General features: G+C 37.6%; 2 protein-coding genes across 2 annotated transcripts in view; both read left to right on the forward strand.

Annotated features, from left to right (window-relative positions):
* The first annotated feature begins 6,116 nt into the window (after window positions 1-6,116).
* LOC127869741 (platelet endothelial aggregation receptor 1-like) lies at window positions 6,117-6,806 on the forward strand. Its single transcript, XM_052412400.1, has 2 exons — window positions 6,117-6,420; window positions 6,487-6,806. The coding sequence occupies exons 1-2, from the start codon at window positions 6,117-6,119 to the stop codon at window positions 6,804-6,806; spliced, it is 624 nt and encodes a 207-aa protein (XP_052268360.1).
* Window positions 6,807-6,808: 2 nt separating this feature from the next.
* Window positions 6,809-15,273, forward strand: part of LOC127869742 (multiple epidermal growth factor-like domains protein 6) — a 166,997-nt gene continuing 158,532 nt past the window's right edge. Inside the window, exons 1-2 of the mRNA XM_052412401.1 lie at window positions 6,809-6,886; window positions 8,217-8,447. Of these exons, the coding sequence (XP_052268361.1) occupies window positions 6,809-6,886; window positions 8,217-8,447 (309 nt within the window). The remainder of the gene's footprint in view (window positions 6,887-8,216; window positions 8,448-15,273) is intronic.

A 15,273-nucleotide genomic window follows, 5' to 3' on the forward strand; every position in this document is an offset into this window, starting at 1 on the left:
TAATAAAACTACTAATTCTACTACTACTATTACTACTACTACTACTACTTCTACTACTACTACTACTACTACTACTACTAATACTACTTCTACTACTACTACTACAACAACTACTACTACTACTACTACTACTACTACTACTACTACTACTACTACTACTACTACTACTACTACTACTACTACTACTACTACTACTACTACTACTACTACTACTACTACTACTACTACTACTACTACTACTACTACTACTACTACTACTACTACTACTACTACTACTACTACTACTACTACTACTACTACTACTACTACTACTACTACTACTACTACTACTACTACTACTACTACTACTACTACTACTACTACGACGACGACGACGACTACTACTACGACACGACGACTACTGAACTTGACGAACTACAGACGACACGACGAACGACGACACTACGACGACGACTACGACGACGACACGACGACAACAGACGACTACGACGAGACGAACGACACGGACGACGAGACGACGACGACGACGACTACGACTAACTACGACACGACGACGACGACACGACACTAACACCTAGACACGTACGTACGAACGACTACGACTACTGAACTACGACTACGACTGACTACGACGACGACACTACTACTAACGACTACTACACTACGACGTACGACGACTACTACTACTACTACTACTACTACTACTACTACTACTATACTACTACTACTACTACTACTACTACTACTACTACTACTACTACTACTACTACTACTAATACTACTACTACTACTACTACTACTACCTACTACTAACTACTACTACTACTACTACTACTACTACTACTACTACTTCTACTACTGCTACTACTACTTCTACTACTGCTACTACTTTTGACTGTTTTTATTGAAAATGCAACTACTTTTTCAATGATGCCAAATATTGAATAATTTAGATTTTAACCAGAGGCTTCAACAGCTATACATACGGTCATGTGGAAGCCAGTTCTACTACTCGTAGTTTCTACGCTGTCGGCGCTTGTCGTACCCTCTCAAGCAAGTAAGTATGGTCACTTTGTTATCATTATCTACTAAGCATTATTTTTAAATTGGCAAACTCATGTTCCCTTAAGTATCGACATCCTCACCTTCCTCTCATCGTATGTTAGTATTCGTATGATAATTGTCATCCAGTGTTTCTCATCTTTATTAGTTGTCACCATGCTAGTCTATCATAATCATAATCAAAATCATCATGCATGATTCTCATTTTTATTGTATTATTAGAGTGTTTTTATCTAAGCACAAAACACAAGTGATGTCATCGTCAATCATTGTACTATTGCACAACATTTTTGCTTAACGTATTCATTTACCTTTATAATGAGCATCATCGTCATCAACATCATTTATAACATTTGATAAATGCATTATATTTGCTAAAAATGCTTGATGATCTTATTGTCTCTTCGTTTAAATACCAACACTTTAATTATTGATATATTTAGTTTATATCAACCGATAACTTAGCTCCAATCTGTAAAATCTGAATCCTGTCTCACACTTTAAAATGAGCCTCGCTTTAGGTAAACGGAGCTTAATGCATATGCATATTCAGTTAGTCCGCACAGGCTTATCACAGACGACACTTTACCCACTTCTTTTTTTCTTTTTAAAGAAAGTCTGTTCTTAGCAAAAATTCAATTAAGATTTTACTGTGCGCACTGAATAAGCTTATTTGGGGGACACTTTATGCACCTGCATTAAGCTCCGTTTTCCCAGAACGCGGCTGAAATCAAATCAATTGAATCTATGAGCATCATAAATATGTTTTTGACAAATTAAATGGGTGTCAGTTTTTATATATATTTTGCAATTACTTAAGCTTAATTTAAATTTCAATTAAGTTTACAAACGGCAATTATTTAAACGCTATGTGTCTGATTTTAAATTACATTCACGACTTGAATTGTGTATAACTCAATTTATCGAACAGCAATGTCATTTATATTACGTAATCTTGAAATACAGATTTTGCACTATAGCAAATCTAGATTTGAGCAGAATGCGATAGAAAAAGACACATTTTAATTATATGTTGGTTTTGATCTTAAAAAACGAGTATGATTTTTACATCTTAATAAAACTCGTAATTTTTATTTTAATTTCCGGTAATGTATTTTCAATCAAATAAAGTGTTGTCCTTATAATCAAAGAGCATTTCTACAATTGACATAATGTTTCATATTTGAGCCTCGTTCTGGGAGAATTGGGCTTAATGAATGTGCGTGAAGTGTCTTCCCATATTTTCATGTACATGTCCAGATATTGTTTGTCGATTTAACCAAATCTCAGACATGTTTTCATTATTTATTGTACTGAAGATTTAATCAAATTGTGATAGTATTCAAGTAAATTCTGGTTATACACAAGTAATACAATTTCACTTTTTCCCTTCCTATTTCAAGAAAATGTTAAAGATGGAAATTGTACAGAATAACAAGATGATCCGACATGAGACACACATGGGAAAGACAGAATTAAAAAGTAAATAAACTTTTAATTACTAGAGAAGCACAAAAGCATTTAAGAACAATTTTAAGCAACATTATCCGTATTATCCACGATGACCCACGATGACTATCCTATGCTAATCGCATGACATATTTCGTTGACAGGTTTGTGTTCCTGGGGTCAGCAATTTTCCATAAAGGGGTCTTTCTTTACGATCTTTGTTTACGATCCCGCTGGATGATTGTATCGTCTTAAGTGGCTTATTATTGCGATTTTCAAGAAGATACGAGACTTTTTCAAATACGAATGCATGTAGAACGTTATCTCTAACGATACTTAGACAATCATAAGGGAATCGAAACTATTGGGTAGAGATAGGTCTTTATTTTATTTTTTTGTTTTTAAATCAAAAGTCAAAATGTTTAAGTTGTACTCAATTACTTAACTTTAAATACTATTGTTACTTCAATGCACGGTACTTATCCATTCTCCAATGCAAATGTAACCTCTCCGTTAATATAGTATGAGAATAATTCTTATCAATGCGGCTAGTGATATATAGTGTCACAAATGCGTTCATCTAAAAAAAAGTATATAGCCATTGTTGCTTTCAAATTAAAACGCTTACTTCGTATTAACCAATCTTTGTGCGATATGATAATGATTTGAAATTTAGAAGTGTATAAGTGCTCACGGTTTTAAACGATATATTTGTCGTTAATTACATAAACGCACTGTTGCACCGCACTCCGGTATCAACAAAACTTGTTAAAACCAAAAGTTCATTATCCTCGGAACTCACGTTGGTTTCAATCTTACTTTGGTTTTGAACAACACGTTCGATGTTTAGTGTCAGCGATCATGAACATTAATTGTGTTGTATTTTAAATTATTAAAAATATATTTGTCTTTCCGTTCTCTTTCGTCTTTGAACATACTGCTAAATGATTTTATAGAAGGAATCTATTTGTTCTTGTGCTATACATGTCCACCTTGCTTTACACGCCTTCTTCATGTACATAGCGGACTAGCGGACTACTTATTCGGCGTTTCAATCCTCGTTTATTTGATTTGAAATTTGAATATATGCATGAATTAAATGTTTACGTTTCAAATAAATGTACTGTATAAGAATGAAAGCAGTACGTTTTCAATCCAATACGGCGTTTCTTGTCATTCTTTTAACTGAGAGCAAAACAAATCGCCAAAGTTAACGAGCTTTTCTATTGACAAAATTATTTCATTGCATCATTCAGGTCAATGACGCGAGTGTCTTGGCATTTTGAAACGCAGTCGCATTAATTATAACGATTGCGTGTATTGTGGATGGATTATTATAATACAATGCATATAACAGTGTTGAAATATATGGCTCGAATAAAACCGTTGAGACTGCACTTTTGATTTCTTTAAAGTTCTGAACGTACTCGCGATGTTTTGTTACACAATTGACGGATTGAGAACAGTGTCAGTAAATTGTTCTTTTACTTTTCAAAGTTGATGTTGAATTTAAACTTAAAAGGGATATTTCTTTCATTAAATAAGTTGTTCATTTGTTAATTGTTCAAATAATATCTATTTACAAAGACTTGCCCGATTACACCATCTTCCCTTTAAAATGAAAGAAAATGATGGCGATCAAAAAATGTATCTTTTACGTTGTGTGCAGAATTTCAACTCAGCATGGAAGCAAACAAAACTTTACGAAAATATACATGGTTATTACAAAACTTTGTTGAGTAAACATGAGCTATAAGACGTTTGACTTGTTATGCTAGCAAGTAACAATTGTGTAAAAAATAAGATTTGGTTACAGACTAAAATTAACAATATCGGCAGGAAAAATGCTGCATCATGCTTGATGTCGGGTGAAGATTTTCTGAAGTTCAACATGGCAGCCATTTTTTGTTTTTGTATTTCGATTTGGTGAAGCTAAAATTTGTGTTTGAACACAACCTTCTGCGTTATATTTGACTGTGTAACATATGTTATGCTGATTAAATTTCAACGAGACATATAGCGATATTTTGTCAGTAACACATTTGCTTACTAGTGTTACCAAGTCTCGCTTTAGAAAAACGGGGTCTAATGCATTTGCGTCAAGTGTTGTCTCCGATTAGCCTGGGCAGTCAGGGTCGACACTTTCCGCCTAAACTGGAATTTCGCTAATTAGAATCTTTCTTCGTAACAAAACATTCCATAAAAGCGGAAAGTTTCGTCCCAGATTAGCCCGGACAGATCAATCTTATCTTGAACAACACTACGCATGTGCATTAAGCCCGGTTTTACCGTATCGAGGCTCATATGTATATGCATCTTACCATGTATGCATTATTTAACCCTGTGACACATTTTGGACTTTTTTACGTAATATTTAAAATAGCTGCAGGTATATCGGGTATGTTTTTCATCTAATATATTTCTATCGGTATTCTATGGACATATTAATTTAATACATGCAATCACAGGTGTATATAATACAATCACATTTTCACTAATTCATTATCGTAAAGCCTTTATTGTTATTACAGAGGTAGTAAACCTATCGATACAGATTTGCATTTTTCTATTTAAATTGACAAATAAAGCTGTTGGTTTCATATTTTACTGACCACATTCGTACATTCGGGCCGTGCACTGTGAAAATGGGGTTTAATGCAGTCCGCACAGATTAATCAGGGAAGACAATTTCCGCTTTTTTAATATTTTTTGTTATAAGAAAGTATCTTCCTAGCAAAAATCAAGTTTTTCCGGAAAGTGCCGTCCCTGATTAGCCTGTGCGAACACTTGACGCACATGCATGAAACTTCTTTTTGAAAGAGCGGGGCTCATTTACGATAGGGAGACTCGCTAAAAATGCGCCATGAAATATCGAAAGACCGCTGACAACTAAACTCACAACTACTTTTGTATGAACATATCTATCAATACCATTATTATTCATGTCAAGTGACTAAATTATAGTCTTATCTAAAACAAAACACATTATGTATGTAAAACACATTTTGACCAACATTTTGTTCTTATGTCTCAAATGTTAAACTAAAACACTTGAAAACGACATTATTTCTCGGATTTTTCTGCAATTGCTATATCGTTTTAAATATACCACCGCTGGTGGTGGTTGTCTTCAGACGCTCTTACAGGTAGTTACTGAAACAGCTGTCCATTTAAAAAGCGCCCACTAAATGTTTGTCTATTATTACTACACATCCTTTATATAGGGTAAAGGGAATTTATAACGTTATTACATCGCAGGAATATACAGATGTACATTATCATGCTATACTAAACCGTCAATGTCCATTTCAAATGAAAATGAGCATCGATTTGGGAAAACAAGTAATGCATGTTCGTAGTTGCGGCACATACTAGCCTGTGCAATCTGTACCGACTAATCAGGGACAACACTTACCACCTTAACTTGATATTCACAAAGAAGAGTTTCCTTTTTTCAAAAAAAAATAAAAAAAACAGAAAGTGTCGTCCCTGATAAGTCTGTGCACAACTGCACAGGCTAATCCGGGACAATACTTTATGCACATGCATTAAACCCTGTTTCCCAGAGCGAGGCTCAAATATATTTAAACTGCTGCCATGTAACCATGTCGCTATTTGTTTTTGTCTCTCTACATTTCCAGTGTGCCCGGCATCAACCACTGGACTCTACTGTAACCAGACATGCCCACAGAACTGTCTCAACGGCGTTTGCAACCACTACACGGCACGATGTGAAGCATGCGCTAACGATTGGTGGGGTGCAAGGAAACTGCAAGGGAGACAAGTGCAACCAAGACAACGGCGCGTGTGCAAGCGGATGTGACGACGGGTATTACTCATTGACCTGTACAACGCCGTGCATGTACTCCGGTTGTCAAGCGTGTGATAACCTCGGGGAGTTTGTCTCCTGTAAGCAGGGCAAATAAGGATCCCTATGCAGTCTGAACTGCAGCGACAAATGCTTTCCATGGGCAGCGGTCGGACGCGTGTACTGCGCAAGGGATGATGGAGTCTGTAGTGAAGGCCAGTGCGTCCCTGGTTACTTCAGATCAACATGCACGGAGCGATGCAATGGCAACTGCGGTATAAACACCCTGGCTATACGTTCGTGTTATATCGACACCGGACGTTGCACAGAGGAATGCGAGCAGACCTGGTTCGGACCGAGCTGCGACATCAGTTGTCCAGTGAACTGCGTCAATCAGAATTGTTACAGGAAAGGAGAGTGTCGCCAAGGGTGCATGGCCGGCTATTGGGGCCCCCAAGTGCGAGCTGACATGCGCAGTAACATGTAACGATGGCACCTGCGACCAGACACTCGGGTCTTGTCTTGAATGCAGTAAACCCATCCCCACTCAGCTGTGTTGTGAAGCAGGTACAAATACAAAACCGGGCACTGCATGGAATTACCAAGAACAAATATATGTATATGAAAGCATAAGTCAAAACAAAAGTGGACAAGTTAAAAAAGCAATAGCAGTCGAACAAAAGCCTCACATCACAAAGGTATTTTACATAAGTTTAAACTAAAGCAAAAAAAACACAGATATGAATGCATGCCAAACAAAAGAAATGTGTTTTGTTTTTCATTTCTAATTAAGACGTTCTTTATATTTCTTGAGATAAAACACAGGGCACAAATTATATTAACATGAACAAATCCGATGTTAACTATATGCCTGATATAAATTCGCCCTAAAGGCGTTATTAAACAAATCATTAACTGAAGCAATTTGTTTATTTCAGGGTTGCAGAAAAACACAAATATGGCTATATGAACGAGCTTCGATAAAAATACACAAAAACAATTCATTGCTTCATATGACATTTCATCAATTCTATTCATCAAACATCTCGAAATTCATTTCCGTTTTCGTTCTATCTTACACTTTTCTAGCACGCTTTTGAACTGACCGCGAAGGTGGAGGGAGGTTAGCAATAAACACGGGCTTTCTGTAGTGTTTGTCCAAAGCGTAAAGTTTACGTTGGCGCCCGTTTTCCGCTAGTTGTTGCAAGTAGTTTTCATTACCTGTGCATTGGCGCCCGTTTTCTGCTGTTTGTTGCAAGTAGATTTGCGTTTCAATTTTGCTTTTGACTTAACACAAACAATTAACTTTTGTTGACCTTTTTTTCGCAGTTTGGCTTTGCAGGTGAGTTCAATGTATTGATGACTATATAACATTGTCCAACGATGTATAATTATGTGATTTACGCTCCATTTGGATGTAATGTTTAAATTTTAAATGGCTGAGTATTTTAAAAGATACCTATTCAATTTACTTTCAACCGTCGGTCTATGATAAAGTAATGTTTGTACTGTAATAACCGGCAATACCAAAGTAAATACTAATGACGACAGTGCAAACCCTTTTGTAATATAACCCATAAGATATCACATGCGATTTTGTTAAAGTTTAAAAGGCGATTTTGAATTTTTGATTATCACAATTATACAATTAACAAATGAGCCTCGTTCTGGGAAATCCGGGCTTAATGCATGTGCGTAAAATGTCGTTCCAGCTCAGCCTGTGAAGACGGCACATGCTTGTCAGGGACGAAGCGTTCCGCTCTTATGGTTATTTTCCTTAAAAAGAAGTCTCATCTTGCGAAAATTCAGTTTAGGTGGAACGTATCGTCCGTTGTTAGCCTATGCGGATAATCCGGGACGGCACTTTATGCTCATGAACATGCATTAAACCCCTTAGAGCGAGGCTCATTTTGATCTGTTTACAGTCGAAATAAACAATTTTCCATTTGATCCAGCCTGCTTCCCGAGGAACAATTGGGGTGTGCTATGTGACAAGTCATGCCCGACGACATGTGGTGACGGAATATGTGACCGAGACACAGGGTCCTGCAGGTCATGCGCACACACTTACTGGGGTAGAACGTGCGACCAGACTTGTTTGAACTGCTACAATGACACCTGCTTCCAGGTAGGTAACTTTACTTGTCATTTGTATTTTAACCTTACACTGGGAAACGGGGTTTATTGCAAGTACGTAAAGTGTCGTCCCATATTAGCCAGTGCAGTCCGTACAGGCTAATCAGGAACCACGCTTTCCGCATCAACTGGGTTTTAGCAAAGAACAAACTTCATATAAACGCAAAAGACCATACAAGCGGAGGCCACCGTTCTTTTAAATATTGATTTGTAAATTATATAGACTGTGCTACGTAACAGAAACTATCAGACCTATATGTATATCCAACCATTCTCCCAAAGCAAATTACGTGTTTGTTTTATTTTTATCGATTTTTCATTTCTTCAAATTGATGTATATGTTATTTTACGATTCATACACATTTTCAATAAAATAATGCGATTGAAATATAACAATTTAGCCACGATCTGGGGCAAACTGGACATAATGCAGGTGCGGTAAGTGTCGTCCCAAATAAGCCTGTGCAGTTCACACATGCTAATAAGGGACGACACTTTCCGCTTAAGCTGAATTTTCTTTCAAAATAGACTTCCTTGACATTTTACGCACATGCGTTTAGTCCGTTTTTCCAGAATAAAGCTCAGTTCAGACTTCCATGTGTACCCAACCGTATTTCCAAATGCATCTTCATGTTTTAGAGTAATGGACACTGCATCGCAAAGTGCAAGGACGGATATTACGGGTTGCTATGCATCACCCCATGTCTCCATACAGGGTATGCACATCTGTTAACAAGTTGTGTTATGCTTGACTGTATATGTTCTTTTGTTAGAATAGCTTCTTTAATAAATCTTTATAAATAAGGCAACACACATGCAACGATATACACTTGCCATACTTAATTTGTAAACATACATTTTATTAAACGTATTTACTTTAAACGCATCACATGGCAAACTGTTAAAAAAATTGCAATGTCTCACTTATTTGTCTAAAGAAACGACAAATTTAGGCAAAACTAAATTAAATCATATGCAGTTAGTTTCGATATTAACAACGGCCCGTTAGAAATTCATCGTAAAATTTTAGCCAAATATCAATATCGCGCACAACAAAAAGCCTTCAAAAAGCAATATCGGAACACCTTTTGTGTTCATCCCGCTCCTCGAAATCTTTATCTTAAAAAATCAGTAACATATTGTAACTAGTAAGGTACGTAAATATATTTTTGTACTATTAAGGTGCCTGGAATGCTCTCGAGATAATGGCTCGTGTATAACTTGCAAGGCGGGATTGTATGGTGACAACTGTAGTCGCAGCTGTTCCAAGGGTTGTGCCACTGACGTCACCGGGGTGATCAGCTGTAACATATTCACTGGTGCGTTATTTTGAGTTTTACGATTGCAACCATTGTACGTCTCAATACTTCATTTTGTAAGCAACTGCAGATCTAGAAATACACCAATGGGAAACTGAATTGAACCAGATTGACAGGGGATATAGCGCTTAATGTATTTTCCGCATTTTTAGCGTATTGTGTATCTATTTTGGGAACAGGGGTCCAGTGGTTGGACGCTCGTCAAGGAATTGGAAGATCCCGGGTTCGAATCTCCGCTCAGACCATTAGGAATTTTCTGATTAAACAAATAATCCCAAGCTTGCTTCTTTCCACCTAGGGTAACTGTTCAATGTAAGGGAAATAAGCTAAGGTTCAGTGGCTTCATACTTCGCCAAGTGTAAACGAAAGAGTTATATCAGAGTGATCGGGGTGGGAAAGGGTGGGTAATATGAAAGACAACTGAAGATTTCCATAATCAATATCTGACTATAGACACAAACTTTCATCTTTAGGAAACTGCAATGCTGGGAGATGCAAAGACAGTTTCTACAATCTCCAATGTACGGATAGATGCAGTAGCTTCTGTCAAGAGGCAACATGTTCCTTTGAGCTTGGTAATTGCGCCCCATGCGACCTGGGGTGGTACGGACAGAAATGTGACGCTGCCTGCAGTCCGAACTGCAAGAACAACAACTGCGTGAACACGAGGACATTCTGTTCAGAAGGTAAGTCTGTTGAAGTGGACTGTATACAAGAACGAATTAAAGGCTCCATTATTGCGATATATTCACCGATTTGGAGTTGCGATGAGATCACGAGACGATATATTATGTATTGTCAATTACAGTGAAAATAATATGGTTATCAATGCAGGTTCAACGTCAAATTAAAAAAAAAAGTGGAAACATCTTGCGAACTTAGATACAACCATTGTCCTACTGATATGGTTGAACTGCGATGGAACGTGTAGACATTATTTGTATGTCAGATCGCGCGCTTAATAATGTGCGTTTCACTTAATATAAGTTTATTTTAATGTTCGAACTAATTTTACAACATAAGACACCGCCCATGCTTTGTTTCAGAATAATTCACAGATATTTTCTTTCTGAGTCTTTGCAAAAACCTTCGCGGGTCAAACATTTTCTGACATAACCATACTTTTATCATTCAAAATTAATAATTCTGCTACCATACTTCATCCCCCCAAAAGCCTGGTTAACCAAAGCCTGATGCATCGCAAAACATTATCAACATACGAGCAAAGCTCAAGGAAAATTGGGCTTAATTCATGTGCGATAAGTGTCGTCCCAGATTAGCCTGTGTAGTCTGCAAAGGCTAGAAAATGACTACATTTCCCGGAATGCGGCTATTATATCTTACATGTACGTGGTTGTTATATAAATCTTAAACAGGTTGTGCGGATGGATTTTACGGAAGCGACTGTTCTCTGTCCTGTAATGCCAAGTGCGTCAACAAAGCATGTGACGCCACTACTGCGGCTTGCAGATTTGGTTGCAACAGCAGCATGTACTTTGGTTCCACGTGTATCAGCGCGTGTAACGTGAACTGCCTCGGCGGTACTTGCAACAGGACCGGATATTGTCTTACCGGATGTAAAGTCGGTTCCTATGGAGACCAGTGTCAGTTAACGTGCCAATCGGTGTGTGTGCTGCTTGACAACAAGCTATTTAAACGTACTCAAAATGACAATACATTTTATGATTAAAATAGTATATATACAGCACATTTAAAAAGGTTTCGTTTATCTTAAAAGGATTAAACCTGTTTCATTCATAGTTGCTTGTTGATCTTTTCTTATCATTATAGACAAAAGAAAAAATAGCTGCAAATGATGGCTGGTAAAAGATTATTGAGAGAAATTTATTTAAACAGTGCAGTTTTGAATATACATGTAATTAATTATATTTGAAGATATTCATGTCTGTCACGACAGAGCTCCAGATGCAATGACAGTACTTGTGGTCGTGTGTCGGGTATCTGCGACGACTGCCAGGTGTCGCCACCTAGCGTGAATTGTCCGTCAGCAGGTTCGTGACGTCACAGCCTTTTATCCACCAAACATTGTGACAACAGGTGTCTCATTTCAACTACGCTGTGTGTATATGCGCGTTGTACGATGTGAAATATGTAGTGTCGCCCCATATAAGCCTTTGCAGTCCGAACATGCCTAACAGTGACGACGGTTTCCGTTTTTATTGTTATTTTCGTTTAAAGGAAGTCTCTTCTGAGCAGAAATCCAGTTTAAGCGGAATGTATCGTCCCTGATTAGCCTGTGCTACAGTATAAACACGGTGTATGAAATAAGTATATCATGTAAGGTGTTGAGGGGGATGCCTTTGGTCTTCTGATGATAAAGACAAGATACAATTCAGAATAAAACTTATAGACGATTATCTTGCAGCATGATTTGACGATGGCCAATTGAATTATATATCCTATAAGTTCTTCACGTAAAAGAAACAATATCTGATTGAATAGATTTCTTTGAATGTTAATGTATTTTGTATTATGGTGTAAATTATGTTCTAATACGATAATCATTTATAGATATAGCAAAGGAATGTTTCATACACTATGTAATTCCATTACAATCTGTTTCTTTGTGGTAAATGTCCAACAAATTCACTAGAAACTGTAAACATTATTTACATTTTAATGTTTAATTTATTTGTTCAATTAAGGATCGTATGGATTCATATTCCCAGTTTAAACCCATTGAATCAGGGTTCGGATTGGAGGACCGAAATATTCTTAGAATGTTACCATGCATCGAATTTCTTCAAATAATAATGCGAACCTTGTGTTAACGCAGTAATTTGTTTCAATCCATGGATGTTGAAATGATATAATGTCCTAGATTATACATTATAATAAAAATAATGGATATTTTTGGAGCCGGTTTACTTAGTAACTCGTATCGATTGGAAAGGTATGGAATGATATTGTGCCATACGTATAACACAATAATAACAATAGTGGATCACTTTCCACGATGTTTAATTTTAGTCTGCCCAGCGGGTTTCGCAGGCGACGCTTGTACCACCCCTTGTCCGAGTAGATTGTGCCTCTTCAACAGGTGTGACCGCTACTCGCCCAACCACTGCACTGCCTGTCAGCAAAGGTCTTATGGCAACTTCTGTGAATTGACCTGCCCCAACTGCAAGTCAGGTAAGTTTGGTTTGTCCATTATTACTCGCCGAAAAACATAATAATACATCATTCAAATATCCTAATTGGGTATAACGGATTTCACCCTATACTGTTATCTGTTTGTTTGTTGTGTTGGCTATTTTGCCGTTTTCAACAGTATTTCAGTCAAATAACGGCGGTCTGTTTACTAACTAACATTTTCTTTGGATCGCTAGTTTGCCAGTCCTAAGAGCATATACCTATTCCATTAACTGACCACTACCCACGTTCAATACAATCCAAACTACATAGAAAGGATTGCATGACCAACTCACACATACAAATTATGTGGCCGGGTGGGTCATTTATCCCGCGATCTTGGCACTGAAATCTAGTCCTAACAACTGAGCCAGACAGACTCATTGTTTTCTGCCGTTAAGTGTTGTCTTCTTATATGTACGTTTCTTGTTTTCAGGCTGAGGAATAAAGTATTATTTCTGATATAAGGGCGTTTTCAGGCGGAAATATTGCTTTGCATTAGAAAATGAGTTATCAAATAAGGGGCGTTTTCAGCTGAGATATTTCTTTGCATTTAAAAATAAATTCTGCTATAAGGGGCGTGATTTACTTTTTATTTTGATCTCAGGCTGCAATCAGGACACGGGTGTGTGCGATGACGGTTGTGAGGATGGATGGTATGGTCAGACGTGCAACCAACCTTGCAGGAGTGACTAAGCCTCCTGCGAAAAGAACGTAAGTAGAAATTAACCACGTTCTGGAAAGACATGGCTTAATGCATGTACTTGAAGTGTCGTCCCATATTATCCGGTGCGGACAGGGACGTTACTTTCCGAGTTGCTTGTTTTTTTTTTTGAATGCGCAGTTTTATTTTTTGTTGCATCCGTTATCAAATGTCAAAAAGAATATATTTTTCTCAAATGACTGCCTAAAACTCCATATTGAAGTTTTTAATAGAAGTAAATAAAATGCAACATTTAGTTAATTCCGCTATGCAACTCTATGAGTTGAACCCTAGTAAATATAATATTAACGAGTTTTTGTATGTGCTTATATGTTTTGTCTTGTTTGTTTCCCACATGTTCTAAACAAAGAACTTCGTGCTAAAAACAATACACCGCTTGGCGTATCCGGCTTATCTTCTTTTTATATATGAGCTTTGTATAAGCCTCATATTGGGAAAACCGATCTTAATTCATGTGCATACACTGGGTTTTCTTTAAGAGGAGATTTTCAAATAATCCATAAATGCGGAAAATGTCTTCCCTGAGTACCCCGTGCGGACAGACTAATCAGGGACGACACTTTACGCTCATTCCTTAAGCTAAATTTGTCGGAAACGAGAAGGCTCATATAATAACCTTCTTGTTGCAGTCCGGAGAATGTGTTACGTGTAGTGCCGGCCGGTGGGGTCCCAGCTGTATGCAGACTTGCAGTGCTTTTTGTCAACCGACCGTCGAGCAAGGCGTCAACATGCTATATTGCGACAAGACCACTGGCGCATGCAGTCAGGGTGTGTGTCAGGTTGGGTACTGGAGGGCGGATTGCACTCAGGTATGTTCACAGACGAGCAGGCAGGGGTGTGTCAGGCAGGGGGTGTGTCAGGCAGGGGGTGTGTCAGGTTGGGTACTGGAGGGCGGATTGCACTTAGGTATGTTCACAGACAAGCAGGCAGGGAGTGTCAGGCAGGGGGGGTGTCTGGTTGGGTACTAGAGGGCGGATTGCACACAGGTATGTTTACAGAACCGCTTTAGGCATTTGATCTTCATATTTAATATTGAATATTGAAATCATGGAAAAAGTAAAACATTCGTGTGTAAGAAGCCCTCAGTGATTCATGTGTTCGTTTGGGCAATTGTCTGAAATAAAGACAAATAGTATTAGGTACAACGTCTGATGGTACCTAAGAAACTAAACAAGGTAGAGCTTTTAAAAGATATTATATAGCCGATTAAGAAACGTGAATATTTTCCTGGAGGACTGGCGGTGGTCGTCCTGATCAATGCTGCTGAATATTTCAAAATATTTAAATCGCATCATCGGGATACATTTTAATAATGTGTGTGGGTACAATAAGCGTATGCCCACTAACCCAGATACTAAAAGGTTTCTTATTAACTTTGGTGACAATGTTTGATGCATTTATCTCGGCCTAAATCGATAACCAGCCAGATTGCTTAAGTACTTTTGAATTATAAAATGGGCAAGATTAACAAAGTCCGCTCTCCTCCTTGAATAACAAATCATATCATCAAAATTAGTTACAATGTTTTTGAGCCTTATATCCCGGCTAAGTTTGATCATTGACCCGACTGTCTGAAGCACTTCTGAATTATTATTACTATTAGATATTGGCCAACATAAGCT

The sequence above is a fragment of the Dreissena polymorpha genome, chromosome 2, assembly GCF_020536995.1.
Source record: "Dreissena polymorpha isolate Duluth1 chromosome 2, UMN_Dpol_1.0, whole genome shotgun sequence".
Taxonomy (NCBI): domain Eukaryota; kingdom Metazoa; phylum Mollusca; class Bivalvia; order Myida; family Dreissenidae; genus Dreissena; species Dreissena polymorpha.

Coding starts and splice junctions, on each gene's coding strand:
- LOC127869741 (XM_052412400.1), top strand. CDS start 6,117: ATGTCGCTATTTGTTTTTGTCTCTCTACATTTCCAGTGTGCCCGGCAT. Junction 6,421..6,486: donor CCTCGGGGAGTTTGTCTCCT/GTAAGCAGGGCA, acceptor TTCCATGGGCAG/CGGTCGGACGCGTGTACTGC.